The sequence below is a fragment of the Loxodonta africana genome, chromosome 6 (genome assembly GCF_030014295.1).
Source record: "Loxodonta africana isolate mLoxAfr1 chromosome 6, mLoxAfr1.hap2, whole genome shotgun sequence".
Taxonomy (NCBI): domain Eukaryota; kingdom Metazoa; phylum Chordata; class Mammalia; order Proboscidea; family Elephantidae; genus Loxodonta; species Loxodonta africana.
This window is the reverse complement of record NC_087347.1, coordinates 46,974,026-46,999,102: the sequence shown is the minus strand read 5'-3', so window position 1 is coordinate 46,999,102 and position 25,077 is coordinate 46,974,026. Positions and strand designations below refer to the sequence as shown.

The following is a 25,077-nucleotide window of genomic DNA, read 5'->3' as shown; positions in this document are numbered from 1 at the left end:
GTGAAAAAAAAAAATTTTTTTGATATGCTTTATTCAAACTACAACGCCATGGCATAACCAAATGCTAATTAGGCTAGCAATGGCACTGACCTACAATCTGGAATGAAAAGCAGATCCTGAGATAAAAATTCCTGTACAGGTGATTTATTAAGGAAGTGCTTCCAAGGAAAACAGATGAGTGAATAGTAAAAGCAGGACACGGAAGGAGGAAAGCCAAGCCAGCCTCTGGCTCAGCCTGACCCTGAGATCTTTGGAGTGGAAGTTACGTCTCAGTCACTCCTACTACAGAAGGCAAGTGAGCCGGGCTTCCATCCTCCTGCATCCATCAGACATGGACCAGGCATTTCTGGCTCTCTGCCAGTATGAGCAAAGCAGGCTCCAGCAGCCTGAGGGGAGTCCTTTGAATAAAGAGCAGAACAACAGATACAGGCTTTCAGAAGTGAAAACATGAGGGAAGAGGGCTGGGTGAGGACAACAGAGGTGGGGAGCATCAAAAAGGTAAAAAAGGAACTGAGGGGACTAGAGCAGAGCAGGGACTTTATCTACATTAACCTTCTTCTGCCTTAACCTTGACCTTACCACCTCACTTTGTGTCCAGAAATCAAAATGCTTAGAAATGCATCATGGGATCTCCAGAATATTAATGACCAGATCAGAAAACATCTTACCACTTTTACCTTACTGTTCTTATGGGTCCCATTTGCCACAAAGGTCTTCAGAGACATGAAATATTCTTTCAAAAGACTAGTAAAGAAGAAAGTGGTGGTAGATACTCAGAATATATTTTATATAAGCTTATAATAGCAAAATAGCCTTCTGCCATTGTAAAAGTATGGACAGGACACAACACTCTGCTATACTTTGCATCTTGAACTACGTTAGTCCCACGTCCATGCTGGAGATCCAACGTCTGCCAGGGTACTGCCTACCAAATGTGATGTTTCCCTTGCTCAGAATATGTGACTTAATTTTATGTTCTTAGTTAGATGGTGTATGTTTGTGTTAACAAACCAATAGCAATAATAGAAAAGAAAATAATAGAAATAAATAATAAATAAGATTGGCAAAAAGGTTATCTATTCCTGATTCCAGTAGAAGTCAAGGAAGACCTTGTCATGAAGAGTAGATGGAGAGCCACATTATCAAACAAATGTATCTTATTTTTTAAAAAGATATATTGGTTAAAATAAAAATGCATTAAAACAAATATCTCTATTCCCTTAATTGTTATTTTACATCATCATTCAAGTGATATACTTTCAGTGGCAATGGCTCAGATTTACAAAGTAATTAATAGCTTCTCTTTGGAGAATTGGCACTTTCAAATGTTATTTATTATGAATCTGAGTTTTTCGTCTGAACTGAAAAACTAGGTATATACATGTTTTTACAATTCTAGCTTTATTTATGAGTGTTGTGCATATGATTTCATCTTCTACACACGCGCACACATAGATTGATTCTCGGTACAAGCATCAATCATAAACCCAGAAACACAAATAGTAGGGTGACAAAGCGCATCAAGTTGCTTTGGTAATAGATGAGTAATAGAGATCATGAGCTATTTCTGGAAAATATTCAATGAACTGGGGATATGCTACATATTAGTGAAGTAAGTCTGAGGTTCACTTTAGGTTTCCATTGAAAATGAATGTTACGATTCTATTTGCTTTGAGGGAAAAAAAAGCTGAGATTCTTTTCTGATCTAAAAATCAAAAATTTCTTCATTATCTATAAAGTTGTTGTTATTTCGTTATGATAGCTTAGAAATTATTATATTATTCATAGAACTATGATTCCACACAAAAGAACCTCAACATTTGGAAAATCCAGTGGTTGATTTCACGGGGCATAGCACACCATATTTTCCATTTAACAATGCTGCTGGTAAAACCCAGCTGGCCGGCTTTGCTGTTAGTGACTACAGTACATATACAGCAAAAACAATCTGTCTGCTGACCTCCTGCTTAAGTTCAAACTATGTCATTCTGTCAATACCATCTACCTTGATTAGGTTGGGCTTTATACACAACAGGTTATGATCCCTGAGGGATGAAAAGCTTTCCCAAATTAAAAGCAGAATTTTAAAAGGAAATACTCATACATTCCTATGCAGTTTCCATTTGATATCCTCAAGGCTGGCCCATGAACTCAAGCTCATGTTGATTGGAAGTGAATGTTTCTTTCTGGGTGTAGCCATCTCACAAATTTAATGGCAGGAGGAAAATAATAAAATGTGCTCCATGCTTCAATTAGACCTTTTATAACTTGGTATTTGAAAGATGGCAGTGCCAAAGAAAAATCATTAATGCATAAAAATAGACAAAAAGGATTGTTCAGGAGAAGACAGCCCTCCAGAAGTCTGGGGCCTTGGCAGAGCACACCCTCACACCAACATGGTCTGTTTTTTGTCATGCCTCATTGTGAGACTTCTCTCATGCTTCATGCTATTTGGATAAAATTTACACTATCTTTGCTTCTAAAACGCAAAGTAATACACCCATGCTTTCAATTTTCTCCTCAGCCAAAAAAAAAAAAAAAGGAGCTGTATATATAACCTGGCAATAATATGTTGGCTAGCCATGAATGATAAATGAAAGAACACATACAACTGCAAAATGCAGAGTCAAAAGATGCATCCTTCCCATTTGTATTTTGAAATACCATGCAAAAGACTTGCTCAAAAGGACTACAGCCTTTCATAACCTTAGTCCAGATAATTATGGACACAGGAACGCTGCCTAAGTACTTTGAGTCGTTAGTAGAAAGTGGTGCAGTGACGTATGGAACATGTGCAGACCTCTCTGAACCTCTGAACTCATTTTCAAAAGATGTAAAGAGACTCTGTCAATAATAAAAAGAATGCATAAATTAGCGAAGAGTCAAGGGAGCAAGAGATTTCACTCCTCTTGGTCTCCTGCCATACCTAATCTGTCAGCACCAACCTCAAACAATCCCACTGTGTTTCTTCCCTGCTCTACTCCTGCAGTTCCAGCTTTGCTGAAGATTGTTACCAAACCACAGTGGTTGGTTCCATTACTAACTCATGCTGTTTAACTTCAGCTGAGGCTACCAACTACTTCACAAATTTTCACTGACTCCCTATCACACTCAAGCTGTCAACCACTTCTGGCTTCCCTTTGAACAACAAATCTTAGAAAAAGTAATTTACAGCTCCTGCTTCTGTATCCTCAAGAGCTTATCACTCCTTACCTCTTGAATTCTGGCTCTTGACCCCACCACTCCAGTAAAAGTATACTGTAAAGTTTGGCCAAGACCTCTCATGGCATGGTTTCAAGCTACTTTCTCCGAGGCTTCTCAGCTTCCCACATGTGGGCCAGTCTTCTCTGGAAACTCTACTCATATCCTCTACAACTCCCACTACTATTCTTCCATCTTTACCTGTCCCCAACTTTCCTAGTATTTCTTCTCTTTTCCTGGTATGTAGTGATGGTAGTTGTTTCTCCAGCTCTTTCCCCGACTCTAAGTCCCAGACTCTGTCAATAAATTTCTAATCTCTTCTCCTAACCCTGACAACAATCCTTAGCACTAAATTCATGTTTTAAATTATTGCTACAAATCTTCACTTAAGGAATCTGTCAGCACTTCGAAGTCCAAGCCTTACTCTAATCATCTTTTTCTATATCGTCCTTGATGCTCTTAAAATTTTCACCTCTATTCTCTCAGTCGCCAGGCTCAAAACCTTAGTCTTATCTTTACTCCCTCCCCCACTACCTATCCAGGCAGTTGCACTTTCGATCAACTTTACTTCCACAATACCCCCTTGACTCAGCACCCTCCACTTCAGTGTCACCAGCCTAGTTCAAAACCACCATACTTTTCAGCTGGACAATTATGGCAGCCTCCTAAACAATATTCCTACCCTTTTGCTGTTGTAAGAGGGAAAAACCTTCCTAAGGTCCAATTCTAATTATTGAATCATGGCATGTTCCTACATAAAACCTTGAATGGTTTCTACTGCTTATTAAATAAAGTTCAAAGTTCTTAGCATGGCCCTCAAAATCAAGCCTCACTCCACCCCATATATACACCTTGAAGTTGTATTATGTAGCTTTACTATCAACTACAAACTATTCCTGCATTTTTCTGAATTCATTTTCTAATGAATTTCCTTAGCCTAAAATGCCCTTCTTTATCTTTGCCTGTTAAATAATTTTCCTCCTTGAATGTCTAACTCGCAGGCAGTCTCACACTCTAGTTAGTTGTTTATACACGTCCTCACTCATGATGTTTCTTCATTTTTGCATCTGCACAGGCTTTGCTTCCTGCCCTGCATTTAGAAGGGTAGCTAAGCTGAAACCCACTGTCCTCAGGAAGATTTACAGCCTTCACTCTACTGGAAGTATTCTTCACCCCCAACTTACCACCAACCCAGGTACAACCATTGTTTACACCCTCCTACGTTATCCATGGGTACACTTTTTTTCACTACGAGAGAGTTAGCTCCTTGAGGCTACGCATACTTTTTTATTACTCACATAAAGGCTACATTAGTGGTTCAAACAACATCAGCATCACCTGGAACCTTGTTAGAAAGGCAAATTCATGAGCCCCACCCTAGACCTACTGAATGAGAAACTCTGCAGCAGGGCCCAACAATTTGTGTTTTAACAGCCCGCAGGGTGATTCTGATGTACAGTGAAATTTAAGAACCACTGATGGAGAAGAATGCCTTAAACATATGAGACCTCAAGAAAATGTACTTGAATAAACGGCTTACCTTTTCATCATTTAATATTAGATTAGCATATTATTTCCTCAAAACATAAAAATATGAATAATTTATCCATGATTACTTTACCAATATATTAAACCTAACATGTACATTTTGAGGAGCTTTTAAAAATTATAGAAATGATGACAGATAATGACAATCTTTTTATAAAGTTTAGTAACAAGCTAAGCTAAACTATACAGTATATTGTTTTACACTGATAGTTTTAGAATGGCTTAAAATAAAAAAAAAATTTGATTTTAAGTCGTTCTAAAACTATCAGTGTAAAACAATTTTTTTAAGTCAAGGGGGATGATAATCACAAAATTCAAGATTGTGGTTACATCTGGGGAAAGGCAGGTGGAGAGGATGGGGAAGGGGCACACAGGGAGATCTGAGTCATTGGTAGCATTTTGGGTCCTGGGATGGGTGGTGAGTTAATAGGTCTTCATTATATTATTGAAATTAATTAATTAATTGGGTTAAGAACTAAGGATTATTAATTCTGTGTGTTCTGAGATTCATAAGCCTTTTTAAAAGAGATTAAGACATGTCACCATTCTATCCCTGTTGTGTGCCATCAAGTCAATTTTGACTCATAACAACCCTGTATGACAGAGTAGAACTGCCCCATAAGGCTTCCTAGGCTGTAATCTTTACAGGAGCAGATTATCGGCTCTTTTCTATCATGGAGCCGCTGGTGGGTTCAAACCACTGACCTTTCAGGTAGCAGCCAAGCACTTAACCACTGCACCACCAGGGCTCCTTCTTCTGTCCCTAGGATTATTCTCAACCATCAGTCGCAACTTCCAATGCTAATTGTACCTGTGTGCGGTTGAATGCCACTCTTGCAAAGACAGCTTGGGACACACTGGCCCTCTTCAGCTCATCTCTGACTTGCTGGTAGATATCTGGAGAGACTTCCACAGACGAGTTGGTTGGCTCTGGCTTAACTGCTCGGGGAATGGGCGGATGGTTCAGGAACTGCTGGTTGATGGCTTGAGGATGCTGGTGAGCCAGGAGCCGGCTAACGGCAATCTGTTGGTTTATCAGATGGGCCATGGCTATTTGTTGCCTGACAAGTTGTGGACTGAGCTGGGGAGAAAGAAGACCAGGGCTTATGATGGGCTGTAATGCGGGCACTTGGTTTCGGATTGGAGTACTGTGGTGGATTTGGCTATGAGGAGACTGTTCGTTGGTTTTCCCCAGGGATGCCAGCTGGTTCATATTTGGTAAATGCATTGGACGCTGGCCCAGAACACAATAGTCTGATAGGTTTTCTCGTTCCACTCTTTCCACTGTTAAGAGATAAAAATGATAAGTCACCATTATTTTAATTGGTATAATTTATTGCTAATATATGTAGTACTGAATTATTATATCTTTTATGTATTGAGATAAACTTTTTTAAAACAAAGTTGAAAGCCCCAGAGTAAAAGTGAGTTATTCCTTCCTGCAAAATGGTATAAGAATAATTTGTAATAGAAGATACAGAAGTAAAAATATTTACCACGTCAGTTTTCTTAAAGTCCTAGAAGTAGGCATTTTACTGGATAGCCAAGACTGAAACAATTAGCTATCACAATTCTAAATCCTCACATATTACCAAGCTGTATCATCTCCCTCATCACCCTCTCTTACAAAAGCAACGGCTATTCTCATCTTCTGTAGTTTGTGGTTAATAATGCAATTCCTGGTTATAACAGAAGTGACAAGGATAGAACTCCTACCAAATTAACTGTTACCTTCTAATAAAAATCTCACATAAATACTAGTATGAAAACATGGAAACATTCACAGAAAATGTCTATCACCGTATATCCATCTATCTACTCACGTGCTCTCTTTTTCATAGAAATATTGCTTTAAGAAATGGATACTTTAATGACTGTGATATGCACTAAGAAAAAAATCTTACAAAATTAATCAGATCACCTCAACTTGCAGTTATAAAAGGTTCTCCTCCTCTTCAGGTTATCTACTTTGTTATAGTTTATTACAGATTTAAAGGGTAGCCTTGAAAAGGGGAAGGAGAAGAAAGTGAGTATCATCTATGTCCAAATATACGGCAGATATTTTTCTTCCCCAAAGATTATTTCTTAGAAAAGAGGGAGTCACCTCAGTGACAAATCCTTATCTAAGTCTCATTACTTTACTTTGTAAAACAAGGTTTTGCTTGGAGACAAAAAAAAAAAACTCACCACCACATTAGGCAGAAACAACCTTAATCGTTGGTAGTTTTAAATGCTTATATCAGTTTTTAAGAAAAGATTTCACATAGATTTAGTAATTATTTTTTACAATTGCAAATGTTGGATATGATTACGCAAAACTCTATTAAAGTTAACCTTAAAAGGTACTACATTTGGCAATTACATGCTGGAGATCAAATGTATTCACCTATAGGACAAATTTGTTAAAAATAACTGTCCTCTAATTATGTAAACGGTGCTTATAGTTTGGAATACAGTTTATAGTGACAGCATCATACTTGAATCAAAAAGTACTAAATTCAAACAATTTAAGCCGAAGTGACATGTGCTGGAAATGGCGAGATGACACAAAACAGTGGGTTCAGTGATGACAAAGACACTGGTGCGAAATCACGTGAAGAATCTGAATAAAATCAATCAGTGAACTCTAAATGTGGATGTTTCTTCTGAATTAATATTTTATGTAATGTGATTTTTAAAAAGCATATATGGAAGTAATTAATACATTAAAAATATAAGTAAGTATTTGACCATTTTATCTACACATCTAGAAGTTTATATATTCAAAACTAGTCACTGGGAAAATAAGTGAACACCCATATTTTGAGATCACCATATATTCAGACATACACAGTATTTTTTTCTTTTTTCTTAAAGAACTGAATGCTTTCTTAACTTTCCTATGAACTCCCAAATAAGTCAAAAGCTTACTTAAAACTTCTTTAAAGGTTCAATTTCTAGTTTAATCCCTTCAATGTAATTAACTTAGCTATATGTCACCTTTCCTTCACAAGGTTCAAGGTGGACAAATTATTTTAATCTTATCCTCCAAAGGCAAACATTCTTCAATCATCGTATTAATTAAACTTTAAGGTACACGTTCTTATAACCCAACCAAGCAAATGGTTAAAAGCCTTCAGATAAGGTGATCTAGCATAGTTTCCACAGAACAAAAATTATTATTATTATAATTTCCTTCTTCGAAGAAGAGGTAGAGATCATGAACAGCTTTCTGAGCAAAGGTATACTTTATAGGCAGAAACACTTGGCCTGAGGTAGACACTCAATTCACTTTTGTTTGTTTGCTTGCTTTTGAGTTCAGCCAAAATAAAGACAACTTAAATATTAAATTGTGTTTGTTTCCAGGTATTTAAAAAGCCAAAGTTTTAACCATTTTTTTCAAGTTAAAAAACATACAGTCATCGCCTTCTAGGCATGCTCTGACCAAATGCTCATTTTCCAAAATTTCAGTATTTTAATTTGTTGACTATTTAATTATGTTTGAGTGAGCTTAGTTTCTCGAGATGTATATCTAAATCACCACATTAATAAGAAACAGTCTATTCACAAAGGTAGCCTTAATTATACATACAACTCTATAAATGTCAGAACATCAGAGCTCAATGAAACCTGTATGAATTGGTACGAAAAGTCAGAATCATGGCAGGCCATATTCTTTTAAAGTTATACATAATAATTCTTTTTTGTATGAGTTCTCAGATCCTTATGAATTCATGTAGTTAAGAACTGGGACCATAAAGGTATCCTTAGAGACATGTCAGTAACACCATGAAGTACTAACTACTACGTAAATCTCAATGAAGGAATTGCAAATGCATATGTCTACATGTCCAGGAAGACAGCAACAGCAAAAGTAGCCAGCTCCAGGCATACCAGGTAGAATAAGAAAAAAGCTGCCTGGTCCACAGGGAGCAGCCACTACCTTGCCCAAGCAATTTTTGCCTTTCCAGTATAATCATTTCTTCAGATTTTTTTCCCTAAGAAAATGAAAATTCTGAAGTTTCACATGAAATCTCCTAATTTTTACCTGTTGACGATAAATCTCATGTCAAAACACAAGAAAGACCAAACAAAACATTTCTAAAGACGAGATCTAGCCCATAGGCTGCCAATTTTAAGATTTTGTCTGGAGGGCTAACCAAGCCAGCTGCTATCGAGTTGATTCTGACTCACGGTGAACCCATCTATGTGTGTCCGAGTAGAGCTGCATTCCACAGGGTTTTCAATGGCTAGTTTTTCAGAAGTAGATCGTCAGTTCTTTCTTCTGGGGCACTTCTGGGTGAACTTAAAACTCCAACCTTCTGGTTAGCAGCCAAATGTGTTAACTGTTTGTACCACCCAGGCACTCCCGATAGGACTAAGGACATCTGATAGAGTTTTCAGCCAGTGAGAGCTCTACCAGTAAAAGTCAGGTCCTTTACTCCTAAGGAAGGAAGAAAGTTACCTGACCACTTTAGAAATCCCTCTGAATCAAATGACTTTAAAAATGCTTCAGAATCAAATACTCATCCACTGACCAAGACAGCGCATGACTTCAGGAATCATTTGAACAGATTTTGCCCCTTTTGAAAAACTTTTTTGTTTTTCTGCTACCAATCATGAGCAATCAGAATGCATTGGGCAAATCTGCTGCAAAAGACCTCTTTTAAGTGTTAAAAACCAAAGATGTCACTTTGAATACTAAGATGCGCCTGACCCAAGCCATGATATTTTCAATTACCTCATACGCATGTGAAAGCTGGACAATAAATAAGGAAGGCCAGAGAAGAACTGATCCCTTTGAATTATGGTGTTGGTGAAGAATACGGAATACACCAAGGACTGCCAGAAGAAAGAACAAATCTATCTTGGAAGCACAGTCAGAATGCTCCCTAAAGCGAGGATGGCGAGACTTGTCTCGTGTATTTAGCACATGTTATCAGGAGGAATCAGTCCCTGGAGAAGGACATCATACTTGGTAAAGTAGAAGGTCAATGAAAAAGAGGAAGACCCTCAAGGAGATGGATTGCCACAGTGGCTACAACAACAGTCTCAAACATGGCAAGGATTGTTAGGATGGCACAAGACTGGGCAATGTTTAGTTTTGTTGTACACAGGGTTGCTACGGCTTGGAACCAAATAGATGGTACCTAACGACAACACCACCACTCATGACCAAGCAATCAGAATGTGCCAGACTCCATCTGAAAATTGAGCCTGGGCATGGGCGTGTGCCTTGCTTCTTTCCTTTCTGCCTTCCTTCCTTTCCTCTCTCTCCCTCCCTTCTTCCTTTCTTCCCTCTCCCTCCCTCCCTTCTTCCTTCCTTCCTTTCTTTCTTTCCGTTTCTCTCTTTTCTCTCTCTTCTTATTTTCATAATCAGAAACTAATCACAATGGCTGAAACACAGACTTGGCAGCCTAGTGTTTTTGCTTTTTCACTCTGCGATGGAAAACATCACGTAAAATCTGTCTTAAGTTAAACCAAGACCAAAGTCAACATGTTGGTTCTAAGAACCCATTTTATTCCTGAGATATTCAGCATTGGCGAAAAAATCTTGAAAAAAGTAGAGGATAAAAAGCAATGCTGCCTCTGATCGTAAAAGCAATATTTACATACATAATAGAAAATATTCTAGATGAAGCCAAAATGCTTACTTATTAAAGAGCAGTTAAAAACACAACTGCTTCCAGGGCTTTAAATCAGAGCTGCAATTTAATTCACAGTGAACTTGATTCTACTGTTGCAGTGCTCATGGAGGAGAAACTGTGGACTGGGAAGTGCCTGGGAAGGAATGACATCCTGGCTTCAAGTACAAGTATACCAACAGGACGTGGCTTGAGGAACTATCAGGCAAGAGGGGCTGAGACGTTTCTAGGTCAAGTAAGGGAAAGAAGTTCTGAAGTTATTACAGCGTTGTCTTTTGAAATTATACCAGGTATTTATAACTGCCAGGCAGGGATGGATTAACCAGTAAAAGCAAGGTACACATGGGCTTGAGCGTATTTATCTGCTAATCTGTAAGTCACAATTTCACATGGGTTTCACCACATCTCTGGTGGCACAATGGTTAAGAGCTCGGCTGCTAACCAAAAGGTCCACAGTGCAGATCCACCAGTGGCTCCATGGAAACCCTATGGGGCAGTTCTACTCTGTCCTATAGGGTTGTTATGAGTCGGGCTTATTGGGTAATCTGTCCCTGCTGCCAGGTTGATTCTGAGGCATTCTAAAATTTGAGAATCACTGTGCCATATTGTCTTTGTTTTTATGTTGGGTGTTCTTTTTTTTTTTTTTTTAGATTATATCAAACAGTTATAACTGTCACATTTCCTTTTTTCTCTTATCTTTAAGGAGCCCTGGTGGCACAATGGTTAAGCACTCAGCTGTTAACCAAAAGGTTAGCAGTTCAAACCCACCAGCAGCTCCTTGGGAGAGAAGACCCGGTGATCTGCTCCCGTAAAAATTAAAAACCAAAGAACCAAACCTGTAACCATCAAGTTGATTGCAACTCATAGCGACTCTGTAGGACAGAGTAAAACTGCCCCATAGGGTTTCCAAGGAGCGGATGATGGGTTCAAACTGCTGACCTTTTGGTTAGCAGTCGTAGCTCTTAACCACTGAGCAACCAGGGCGCCACCTGTAAAAATTACAGCCTAGGAAATCCTATGGGGTAGTTCTACTCTGTCCTATAGGGTCCCTATAAGTCGGAATCAGTTCGAAGGCATACAACAGCAACAATCTTTAATGACATTCAGGATCTAATCTTACTGAATATTCATTATCTTACACATGTATCTACACACTTTTTAAAAATTTTTCTCAGTGACTCATTGTACTTTTTACTGATGATCATGTTATATTGTAAAAGAATTGACTGGACCTGGCATTACAAAGCTATATTTAAGTCTAAGCTCTACCTTTTATTAGCTGTGGTATCTTAAGCAAACTGGCGATCCTCTGGACCTCAGTCTTGCCATGGGGAAGATATTATTTAATCACAGAGCTGTAATGTCATATACTGGCTTTAGCAGTAGTTGTAGTAGTGCTTTTGCAAGTTTATTAACACTGCTAGGAAGGTTGATAGTATTTCCAGAACTATGATCCTAGTTTTTTATGCAAACCTTAACACAGATGATCAGTATTATTATGTAAAAGATCTTTGTTAAAGGCCTATTATAAATTTCAGGATATCTGTACAATTATGATGAAGATATTAAGCTTCCCAGACCAAATTTTCCTGATTAGGACATTCTAACCAATGGTTGCTCCTTTCCAAAAGGCCATCTAAAGAACTGCTATCTCTTCTTTTGGTTCAATTAACTATACCATATTGCATCAGTTCACTTTGTAAAATAAATCCCTGAAGTTTAAGGGAATTCATTATCAAAATAGAACTGCATGTCTCTCAGTATATGAAGGAATATGTTGCTATTCAGCCCACACAGGGCTTAACAGTTCATATTCTGACCTTTGAGATAGAAGATGGATGAATAGATGGGGAATAAAATCATGTAATCAAAAAAACTCTTGAAAATAAATTTATAGAAAATGCTACATAATAAGTTTTAAGTTTAAAAAATGAATGTGAATTTTTTTAAATTAAGGAATAAAATACATTTAAATGCATATAATTTACATCAACCAACGTGAAGGCGGCAAGCATTCTACAGTATTTTAAAAAGCAAATGTTTAAAGGCTGGCTTTTATTTTTTATTTTCCAGGGAATGAATAAGTATCAGAAATACCCTAATTTCTAAAAATAATAATTTTTCTCTCTGGTTTATTCTCCGTTAGATTTCATTATTTTTATTGTGTCTATTTTTTTATAGCAGGAACCCTGGTGGCACAATGGTTAAGAACCCTGCCACTAACCAAAAGGTTAGCAGTTGGGCCCATCCAGCTGCTCTATGGGAGAAAGACTGGGTGATCTGCTCCCTGTAAAGATTAAAAAAAAAAAAAACACAAAAACCAGTGGCTCCCTGTAAAGATTTTAAAAAAACAAAAACTGTGGTGGTCAAGTCGAGGAGCAATTCTACTGTTAAATGGAGTCACTGTGAGTTGGAATCTACTTGATGGCACCTAAAACAACATTTGCAATAGATGCTATGAAAAGTAGACCTAGTAGAATTTCAGTACTCAAAATATACTCCAGTTACCAAGTTCCCCAAAGTATAGCTTCCCATGAGGATTTTTGAGCAAGATGAAAAGCACCTGACTGGTACAGATGCCTGCCAATCAGAGCAAGATGGCATAGGATAGGTGGAAGAAGGTGCAAACTGGCATTTTTTTTAAGGAGTGGGTTCTAAATAGGGATTATCTGTAAAATCAGAAATTGAATTGGTCTTTAAGCAGTCCTCCAGGTTACTTATCTAGCAGCATCTTAAAGGGTAAGGTTGCTAAAATGTTGAAAACAATTCCCTTTCTCAGAATACATGCTTTTGCTTCTCACCTCTTTACCAAGAGTTTGACTTTCCTAAGACATGTTTCTTCACAAAATTCCCCACTACAAGAACAACAGAAGTTCATACAGTGGCTTTAGCAGGTTGTAGTAGTGCTCTTACAAGTTTATTAATACTGCTAAGAAGGCTGATAACATTTCCAGAAGCATGGTCCTAGTTTTTTGTTTTTTGGGTTTTTTTTTATTCAAACCTTAACACAGTTGCTTTTGTGGAATAGATCCTGGGGTTTGTCCATAGCTGTAATGAATGGGAAGCAATGAGTTGGGTAAAAGGCTTTAAAATTTCCAGAATTTCTGGTCTATGGATCTTTCCTTAGGCCATTAAGATGCTTACGCAAATGTAAATGGATTAGCATGAATGAGTGCTAATGGATTCCTTAATAAGATAATGCTCTAGTATTCCCCAGAACCTCTTCTGGAAACCCTGAATAGAAAAATAGAGGTCAAATACAAGGCAAAAAAAGAACACCACAATTTCTCTGTGACTCCTCCAACGTCAGAATGTACTCTGGAAGTGATTCTGCAAAGGTAATACAGGCTTGCCTTTAGCACTCTTGATGAGAAAGTTGCCAGTCAAATGAATAATTTCTAAGCACAGAAAAAAGATATTCCTGAGCATATGATTGCCTTGGATTTTCAAACCTCCACCCCACCTTCCCTGCTCCCAACTCAACCCTAACACCTTGGAGCCCAATTTCAAAGACAATGATCTTGTCTGATACCAAGGAAGTTAGATATCTAGTTCAAGGTCATATAGCTGTCCAAATGTAGGTAATCATTTCAAATATGCAAAATGGTTAGGGTTGCTGGCTTCAGCCTCCTGAAGAGAATAAACACATGGCCAGTGGAAACTTTTTTTTTCTCTGCATAACTCAAAATCAAATTCTCTAGGCCTAAACGCTTCAAAGTATTTCTCAATGGATTTTGTGTAAAGAAAAGTTCCCTTATAAGTGCAGGAATATTCATATCTGTATTGCTAATGGGAACTCTGGTGGCATAGCGGTTAAATGCTACGGCTGCTAACCAAAAGGTAAGCAGTTTGAATCCGCCAGGCACTCCTTGGAAACCCTATCGGGCAGTTCTACTCTGTCCTATAGGGTCACTATGAGTCGGAATCGACTTGATGGCAGTGGGGTTTTTTTTTTTTTGGTATTGCTAATATACCTCTTTCAGAGTGTGTTAATAGTTCAGGTATTACAAAGCCCTACCATTTATACAGTAGCTGAGGCACTAAGCTAAATTCTATACATCCAAAAAAAACCAAACTCGTTGCCGTTAAGTTGATTCTGATGCATAGCAACACTATAGGACAGAGTAGAATTGCCCCATAGGGTTTCCAAGGAGCAGCTGCTGGATTCAAACTGCCGACCTTTGAGTTAGCAGCTGAGCTCTCAACCACTGCGCAACCACGGCACAGTGATTTAATTCTCACAACATTGTATGTATGTATGTATGACATAGGTATTATCATCACCACTTTATAGAAGAAACTTAGAAAAACTAATGTCACAAACCTATAAAAGTAAGAATCAGATTTCAAACCTATGTCTTTAAGGCCCTAAAGCCTGTGTTTTACTGTTTATGCTAAACTTGCCATTTTGGGATATATGATATTAATAGTTTTAGGATTTCGGCCAGGACTGATCATATTTACTACAGGTAAGTCCTGCTTTCTGTGTCCATGTGTGCATGCATGAGCACGTGTGGCACGTACATGCATGTGTAATAAGATCAGCGGATGGCCATTCAGATGGCTTGTCTGGGCGGTGGGGACTCAACCTGATGTTTCCTGGAAGACTGTCTCATGCCACATAGACTGAAAGACTAGCCAGTTCTAAAAAGTGATGGAGTCACTGATTTCTCAACAGTTGATTTGGCTTCATCACTACAGCAGAATTGCTCACATTTGTTTGATCCATTTTTAATTCATAAAATGAATATTTACTAATCACTATTACGCTTCAGAAACAAAGCCACCCCTAGAGACACAGTACTGAACAATATTAGCTTTGAAAAACTCCATCTATACGTTTGCTGCAGACAACTGAACTGTTTGGTACACAGAGATAGGCCTATTACACTTGCCCATGATGTCTAATGCATTTTTATTTGCCAATAAAAACGCAGTTTCTCTTAATTCCTATTTTGTCAGTTAGCTATTAGCAATTTGTCCTAGTCACCTGTAACACAAATTCATACTGACTGTATTAATCTTCAGGCATCTCCCATTCTGTTATTTTACTTGTAGCAAAAACAAAAAAAACAAAAAAAAAACTTTCTCCAGAAATGAGTGTGGTCGGCGAGGACTCCCATCTGACTGATGAAAGACATAAATCACACCACGGAACGCTTTTGCAAGTAAGTACTCTTTATAAACTCTGTAAATGTAATGTCTTTCTTTGAAAATAAGTAACCAACAAGAAATAAAACGGGGTATGCACACTCACATAACGTGGTAATAGCCTGAGAACCCAGGGCAATCACAACTAATTCATGTAAGATTGAAATACAGTTGGCCCTCTGTATCCGTGGGTTCTGCACCCACAAATTCAACCAACAGCTGATGGAAAATATTTGGAAAAAAAAAAGGAAAGTTCCAAAAAAGCAAAACTTGAATTTGCCGCGCACGGAGCACTACGCTGAATCCACACGAGTGAAGCAAAGCGTAGGCATACCGTGCTGAAGCCTCCCACCATTTCACAGATTCTCAGTTCCTCTCCGGCACTTGTTGTTTGAGCCCCCAAAGGCTGAGAAAGTATTAAGTGTCACGTGTAAGCATTAACAACTATTTACATGGCATTTACGTTGTATTCAGTATTTTTTAGGGATAATTTAAAGTATACAGGGGGATCAGCATACGTTTTATGCAAATATAATTCCCTTTCATATAAGGGACTTGAGTATCCTTGGATTTTGGTATCCCTGAGGGAGGGGAGAAGGGGGTAGAGGAGCTCCCAGAACCATCCCCTGCAGATATTGAGGGATGACTACATAAGAAATTGGTGATATACAAAATTTTGACCTATAAAAATGGCGAGTTCATGTGGTCCAAGCTAATATTTGACTCCTCTCTCTGAGCTGGCTACAGATAAATGCTAAACCACCCTACTGCAGGTACAAAGTCAGTTAGTTATATAAAAATCCTTTTCTCTTAACACAAACACATACAGACATTTTTGCAGTAGGCAAGACTAATATGCAGTATCTATCAGCTATAAATCCCACACCATAAAAAAAATAAAACTATTACCAAAAGAGTTCACTAAATATACTACAGAAAATATAAGGAGTTTGAAAGAGCTGAAGGGCAAAAGGGGGGAGGGGGGGAGGCTAAGTCTTTTAGGACTACCAAACCTAAAAAATTTTTTTTCTCTCAATTTGTTACAGAAAATTTGTTTCTGGGCTGAGAACTTGCTTGCAAAGTCTCTGCCTACAGCAAGATATTTGGAGCCAACTTGTTAACTCCTAATAAAACAAGACTTGGAAGGAAAATGCTTCCAGCCCCATAAGCTAAGGGCCTACCAGGAGGCACTGTGAGAATACCATGTGACTGGTTTTCTTAGGTGTATTTTCCCCTTATTATCAACTTCCTTTTTCCATCATATTAAACTCCACAGAAACATACATATCTACAATAAAGCAACTTGAATCTGGACACCTCTGTCCCTTTGGCAATAAAAGCTCACAGGTCCAATTATGCTCCATGGAAAAAGTGAGCCTTATCCACCTTTAGCCCTACTGCAATCTCAAGCCTCTGCACTAGAGACTATTGTCCCTTTAGTTCCAAACTATGCTCTATCACAGTTTTATATCATTGATCACTTCAAATAATCCTGGAACTTTCTGGATAGGCTAAAGCTACTTATATCTAATAACATCTTTATTTTTATTCTTTATTTTAATCTGAAACTATGTTTCAGACGGGAATTCAGTATAGAACACAAAAAAAATTCCCGTTTCAGAAAAATAACACTACTGTTTAGAAGCATTCAACTTTTGTCAGATGGTATGTGTACTAACTCTTTAACTCAACCTCTTGAAGAAAAATTAATTAAGGGAACAATCAATCCACGATTCATTCCTTTCCACTGGTCATTCTCACTGACCATATAGGCCTTATGTTTTAAGCTACTATTTTAAGTAATAAGTCTCAATAAACTAGCTGGATTAACCTCAATGGATGTTTTCTTAGGCTATATAAATGGTCTCCAATTTGTACTTAATAAAGACGTCACTGTCCCTTTGAGTTGACTATTGTTGAATATTTTGCTCAACAATTAATTAATATAAAATGAAAATGATCCTAACAGATTATACATTTACCAAGGGCACGTGTAACATGAATTAAACAAGCAAAGATTTCCTGTAGTTAACTGCTGCCTACTCAATTGAGAGATCAGATAAGCAAATAACATTAGTCACAATATAAATGTGTGCAAAAATATACAACTGTTCTAAGTACATAAAGTTCAAATAAGTTCATCCATCTTAAATTCAATTCTGTTAATATTTTTAAGCACCCACAATGTTCAAGGCCCTATGCTCATGGCCCTGAGGAGGGCATAAAATGGATGAGACTCCCAGATGTCCCTTCAAGGACCTCACGGTCTTACAGGGGGATTAGTCAAGAATCGAAATTACTACAGAACAGAGAACTTAGAAAAGTGACAGCGTGAAAGGCTCAATATTAGGTAGAACTTGTAGCCTGGCTTGTACTCCAGATAACTCTAGACACATGTCCATTCCCTTGGTCAAATACTCCCAGGTCAGAGGGTCTCAAATTCCTGCAAAGGACAGAACAGCCCATCATTAACCAGGCATATAGTTCATCAAGCAACTGTCTCCATTAGGTAGTTGTCATTTTAGTCCTAGTGTCTTACATAGCACTTATACTGAAGAGCTTCAAGCATCTTAAGAATTTAAGTGCTTTTTAGCTTTTAACTTTGTAAATTGTCTCTGAGGATGAGCAGATGATAATCTTTATTTAAACTGATGAAAAAAACAAGATCTGATTTTAATCTGCTAGTCTCCCCAAAATAAGAGGATGTCACCATAATCAGAAAAGGCATTATATAAGCTGGACATTCCCTGGTCTATATACCAAATATCTCATTTCACAGGTCTGTGGATTCTTCATCAGGCACTAGATCTGTTTTTGTTTTATTTCTGTGCAGGACAAATGGAAATCTTAAAGTATGAAAAATCTAAAGCACACTGTTTGAGAAAAACTAAGAACTAAAGGGACCTAGGTCATTAAAAACTCTATCACTCCAATGAGCCCTCCTGTTGCTCCCTCGTTGTTGCCCGAACAAGGTCCTTCCAGAACCTATTTAAGTATTCTTATCACCAAGTCCCCATCCCAATCATTCTCTCCTTCACTCACAGATATTCATGACACCCCTCCCCTTCACCCTCTTTACCCACCTCCCTATCCCCATCTCCAAAACCTGTCTCCTTATCCATCTCTTTCCTTTCCCCAGGCTCTGAAGAAGATATAGCCATTTCTCTTTCTTTCAAAGAGAAAACTTCATCTGTGCCCCAAATCCCAACCCTCCCTAATTTGTGAACTCTTGTTTATCACTCTTCTTCCTCTTCAGAGTCTTTGGCCTCCACTGGCTCCATCCTCTTTCCTCCTGACTATTGAGGAGTGAGGGGGGAGGGGATTCCAAGAAGCCTTAATGTGGCAGTTAGCTGCTTTTATATCCTTTCCTCACAAAATTAGAATCTGTTCTCTCTATCTTCTTGCCACTTCCTTCCTCCATACCAGTTGCCACTGAGTCTGTTGTGACCCTCTGCATGCCAGAGTAGAACCGTGCTCCATACGGTTTTCAAGAACTGATTTTTCAGAAGGAGATTGCCAAGACTTTCTTCCAAGGCAACTCTGGGTGGACTGAACCTCCAACTTTTCAGTTAACAGGCCATGTGTGTTGACCATTTGCACCATCCAGTGACTCCTCTTTCTCTGTAGATGCCTATATTTTCTTTGCTCTCAAACTACAGAGAAACAGGCTCCCTCCATTGTCATTATGGTCTCCTATTTGATAAAGACAAGAGCCTCCAAGTACCTCTTCTCCTCTGCCTCCCCCGTCACCTTTGATAATGGTTCCCCTCTGGTAACTCCTCTTCACAACACCTCCCTTTCTCCCTAATCGCATCTTCTTAACCCACAACCCTTCTCTCAAAGCTTCCAGTCCTCTAACCACGCTTCCTTACAGAATGCCCCTTTAGTACAGTTTCAACAATCATGTCCAATAAAGTGACTCAAAAATCTATTCTCTAGTCCTGTCCTTTAGTCGGCCGCTTCCACATCTTGACTGCCTAATGGACATTTCTACATAGTTGCCCAACTATCATTGAAGTATCCACAACTTCCTCTCCATTCATATTGTCCTATGTCTGTCGAAACCATAAAGAGTCACTTAAGCTCAAAACCTTGACTCCTACTTTGACTTCTCTTTCTCTTTTCCATTCACTCTCACCAAACCTTATTGCTCTTTTCCGCTTGCATCTCTTGTATTGGTCACTTCCTATCTTTCCCACTGCTGCCAGCCAAATCCAAGGCCTCACTTCCATATATCATTGAAACAGTGTCTATGTGGCCTACTTCCTTCAGGGTGTACGTGCCACCACCCCTTCCTGACCCACCCTTATATCACCACGTGCACATCATACCTCGTACAGATATAGACTGCTACTAGAAGAATCTTTTTCCCTTGTCGAAAAACCTTCAGTGATCCTTGAAATACCTCAACAGGGCTTTCACAGTCAACTATGGTCTAGCCTCTACTTTTCCAAAGTTCTTTTCCGTTGCTACAACACAAATGCTTCCAATAGCTGGATCCTGATCATTTCTGTTCCTTCACCTATATTTGCTGTCACCACCATCTGCACACCCAGCCAAGCCCTGCCTTTCCTTTTCACAGATCAAAATCTTAGCCATTCGGGGCATCTATTACAACATCATGATAAATGTACCTGCCGTCTAGACAACAGGACTACCATCCATAATTTTCCAAACACACCATGCTCTGCTGCTCCTCTTGAACTTACAGTTGCCTGAAATGTTCCTTTTTCTCTTTTTTGTTCCTTGCAGAACCCTACTTGTCCTTAAAGGTATAACTCATGTGCTACTTCTCTAGTACCCTCCCCTCCTCAACCCTGACACCCAACGGGTAGAATTTATGGACCTTTCCATGTGCTACCAGGGAAGTAGTTTATACCACAACTATATATTTGCCACAATATATTTACAGGAACACCTCCCCTGCTAGATTGAGGGAAGCACAGTCTTACTGTTTCTGGGTGCTTCTCACTGCTTCTAGCACTGAAGATGGTATATAGTAGAAGTATGCACTAAACATTTGTTTAATTGAAATAATTTATTTTTGTAAATAACTATAATTTTAATAAATAAGTGACTAATTTTCTTGCAAGGAGTGGATGGGTGGATGGACAGATGGACGGATGCATGGACAGATGGATGGATGGATGGGTAGGTGGGTGGATGGATGGATGGGTGGGTGGGTGGATGGATGGATGGGTGGGTGGGTGGATGGATGGATGGACGGACGGATAGATGGATGGACCGCTGGCTGGCTGGCTGGCTGGCTGGCTGGCTGGCTGGCTGGCTGGCTGGCTGGCTGGATGGATGGATGCATGAGTGGATGAGTGGAATGAAGGAAGGAACAGAGGGAAGAAGAGAGGGAGGGAGGAATCTAAAAAAGTAGATCATTCTTCCCTTTCCATCCCTTTTTAACATGTATTTAAAATGGCTTTATAAATCATATAAATATGAGCAGATTGTTGTTGGTAGGTGCTGTCGAGTCAGTTCCAACTCATAGCAACCCTACAGGACACACAGAGTAGAACTGCCCCATAGGGTTTCCAAGGAGCAACTGGTAGACTTGAACTGCCGACCTTTTGGTTAGCAGCCGAGCTTTTAACCAATATGCCACCAGTTCATTTTAATCTACACACCACATGGCTGACAAACAATTGTTTTTACTTCTTTTGAACAAATTCAGGCCAAAGAAGCAGCTACCAATACAGCCAGAATGAGTTTCTTAAGGGCCAAGCAAGGAGTTAACCCGCATCTGAGTTGAGCACCCAAGGCATTTCCCATGCACCATTCTTCCACCTGCTGATATAACCGATCAGTTTCCAATCATTGGGCCAGGCAGGCTAAGGTGACTGATGCATACTTATTAGTGACTGTTGCAGTGAAAATACACAAAGCTATTCCAAATGTTGGAAGACCAATGAAATGGAAAATGATTGGTTATGGAAGTGATGTTTCTATTTCCATAAATTCAATATTTACACAAAATTTCAAAGGATTTGATGTTGGCATTGCTTTCGACAAGGTACAAGATGGGCAGAGAGCAGATAAATTTCCTTCCCAGAGCACCTTGATTTAGATCCAAAGCTAAAAGCAAATTTCTTTCATGACTCAAAAGAATTAGGTAGACAAAAGTAAGTTACTTTTACCTCATCAGGGCTAAACAACAGCAGAGAAAGGAGTACGGGGACTTGATTAAAGCATTGTCCTGACCACCGACACCACCATGGCTAAGCAGGGGCTGCCTTATGGAACCAGGTCAGTGGAACATTGATTTCTCTATTCAACTCTGAGGCACCACTTTGTAAATGACACAATCATTTTCGGGTACAAGAGGTGCTTTAAATGTGGTAACATTATATCATTTCAGCTATAATGATCATAATTACTTATTTCTTTTAATCACAACCCACTTAACCACTTTAGTACAGAGGACTAGTTCAAGGAGTTTAATTTTCATTCAACATCTAATCTTTGTGTTTACCGAAACCCTTCTTGGGCTTTGTTTACTGTCTGCTTGCTGGCCTGGACGTTTGATCTTGCAGGACTAGATCAGACAGGGTCAGATAAAATACTGATTACTAGAATAAGCCGGTCTTGAGGAAGTTACACTGTAGTACTAGTTTTTAAAATCCTCTTTTCTCCCAGCTTTTTAATATTTTGCAAAATAAACCCAAATAAACAAATGAAATTAAGACAACCAGCAATCAGTGGGTGCTTGAGCAATGATTGAGAAAACGAAAGTGATGGGGATAATTTTGCACTCTGGCCAAAATAGGGGGTTTGGTTAGGGTCACTCATTCTAACGGTATTACTTTATGACACAAATAATTTTATGACATCCACCAGTATCCCTGTGAACTTTCAATGACCCCTTAATTCTTGAGACCTATTAAATACTTGAGATTGACCTAACCAAATATGATAATTCATTTGGAGTGGGGTACCAAATGAAAAACACTTTAGATATAAAATTATTTTCCTTTAACTTATAAATTTTTAATTGGGATACATTTAAAATATACAAGACCGTTTTTTGTCAGGGCATTTTCTAATTCTGATCCCCTGCAAATGCAGATCGCCAGAGAGTATAATTTGTGATGGCATTGTATTCATAATTACCATTTAGTTTCATAAAAATGATAAAACAAGTTCACATTTAAATAGAGTTCATATAAAAGAAGAGTTAGATTTTTTAAAAATAAGCATTTTAATAAAATGTGTACAATTTATTAAAGAAAAACTGATGGGGCAAATCTGTCACAATGGAAGAGAAAACCCATAAGAAAGACTTCTTGAAAACGTATCTTGTAACACACGAACATCACTTCGTTTCTATGGATTATCTTTGTGTCCAACATTAAAAACTCCCAGACATTAAACAACTGTTAATATTGGTGTTTTGTTTTGTTGCTTTTGGATAGAGTATATATGCTTTTCTTGCATTTGGGAGCTTAGGGGCTCTACATCGAAAAATCTAGGCCAGAAGCAATTGTAGTACGAGATGAACAGCAATGGAAACTGCTGTCTAAACCACCCTATCCACCCATTCCATTTTCTTCAGTATCAAAAAATCCTGGGAAGCAGGTTCATGGTTCTGGACCTTAAAACAAGAGTATACAAACTCTGTCTCCCCTTTTACCCGGAATTTACGCTAACGTTAACTCAAATATGTCTGTGTCAACCGTGATTGTCTTTGAAATTAAAGAATAAAGGTAAACAGAATGTGCTTTTCTATGATCACTAGGGAAAATAAAGTTAACATGCTAAGCCAAACCAACTTAGGACTTTTTCAAGAATAAGTGTAAATAGTTTAGCTATAATAACAACAAATTCAAAAAATGCACATTAAAATGTTTACTTCAAAAATTTAGATCTTTCCATTTGTATATACATTTTACATCTGTTTTTAATGATATCAAATTATTGATTGTTCATTTTTCTCATATTTATTTAAGCATTAACTATAGAATTTGCAATCTGATCTTTTTTTTTTTTTTTCTTCCTTTCGGTAGACTTTTATTTTTGCCAGGTTTTAGTCATATTTACTTTGATCTTTCAGAATATATAATTATTTTACTGTTTATTTATTTCTATGAGAAGAGAAAAAAAATTTGACCTAGGATATCTATATGTGGCAATTTGTAACAGAATCACATAGCTTATATTTAGGAAATCATGGTTTTGATTAAGAAGTAACCATTTAGTTCCCACTGTTTTATTAAAACAGACATTAGCAGGTAATAGGAAACATATTTAACAATGTAGCCTGCATTTCGTTTGGGACATCAGTAAGTTAGCTTGAGATTTTCTTCTATACTAAATATCAGCTACAACACATGTAAACTGGTGATTTGGGGGTGGAAATAAGGGGTTGAGGAGGCAAGGAGGGACATGGTACTCTGACCCCTGGGTTCTCAGGAATATCTCTAAGAGAGAATTCTGGCGTCGCTACCTACTCAATCCAGATTTGCAATTCACTGTTACTGCTGTGGTTGCTGTTAGTTGCCTTGGAGTCTTGGTGACCCCCCCACCGCCGCCAAACACCACCACCATGTGTACAGAGTAGAAGTGCTCTATAGGGTTTTCAAGGCTGTAACTCTTTGGAAGTTGATCACCAGGCCTGTCTTCTGAGGCACCTCTAAGTAGGTTCAAACTACCAGTCTTTCAGCTAGTATTTGAGTGCTGAACCTCTTGTGCCATCCAGGGAGCCCTGCAACTCATTACTTTTTTTTTTTTTTTAAATGGACGGACACAAAAACTTTAAAAACAAAATCACTACTTTCCCACATGAAATGGGTCCTCCTAGATAGGAAATTCCACGGCAACATCTAATCATAACAAAAAGCTTCATCAAATGAAACATGCGTGTATAGGTCCAACACTTCCTTTTTTCCAAGGGTCGAAAGTTAATAAAATACACTCCTCTGGCTGTTTATTTTCTGCACACCATTATACCTGTCATGAATTCTTTGTTTTTCCTCCCACTCCCCTGCTTGGTGAATCAACACCACTTGAACTGTTTTACGGCAGCTTGTGTTTACTTCACACATACCTAACCTTCCCTTTTCTCCTCCTACTGACACACACACATCCACACACACTCTTTCAAGCAGCAATGACGAGCTCCATCTCTTTGAACAGCATGTGTACACAGTGTCTGACAGCCCCTTCACGTGTGGATCCTTGACCTCCTGATTGGAATCAAGGTCTCAGTCTGCTTTTACAGCACTTAAAAATTTAACTGTGCATTTACTATCTTGAAAAAAAAAAATAGAGCTTGAAAGAACTGAATCTCTAAGAGAGAAAGGAGAAAAGTAGAAAATGTGTGTGAATGCATGTATGGACACAACACACGCACACACACACTCACTCACTCATTCACTCACAGGTTCTGTAGTGGCAATTCTGAAAACACTAGAGTGAAGGGCTTCCAGTCTTTCTGAATCTGGAATTATACTCCAGCCTATTCAAAGAGGACACTCTCTTCCTTTCTCTTATAACAGTAAGTAAATGAGATCTAGCAAATGACCTTGAAGCTACGTGATTCTTTTGA

General features: G+C 38.4%; 1 protein-coding gene across 1 annotated transcript in view; it reads right to left on the bottom strand.

Moving 5' to 3' along the window:
* Positions 1-25,077, bottom strand: part of SATB2 (SATB homeobox 2) — a 195,123-nt gene that overhangs the window by 71,416 nt on the left and 98,630 nt on the right. The window contains exon 6 of the mRNA XM_023542575.2: positions 5,561-6,033. Within this exon, the coding sequence (XP_023398343.1) occupies positions 5,561-6,033 (473 nt within the window). The remainder of the gene's footprint in view (positions 1-5,560; positions 6,034-25,077) is intronic.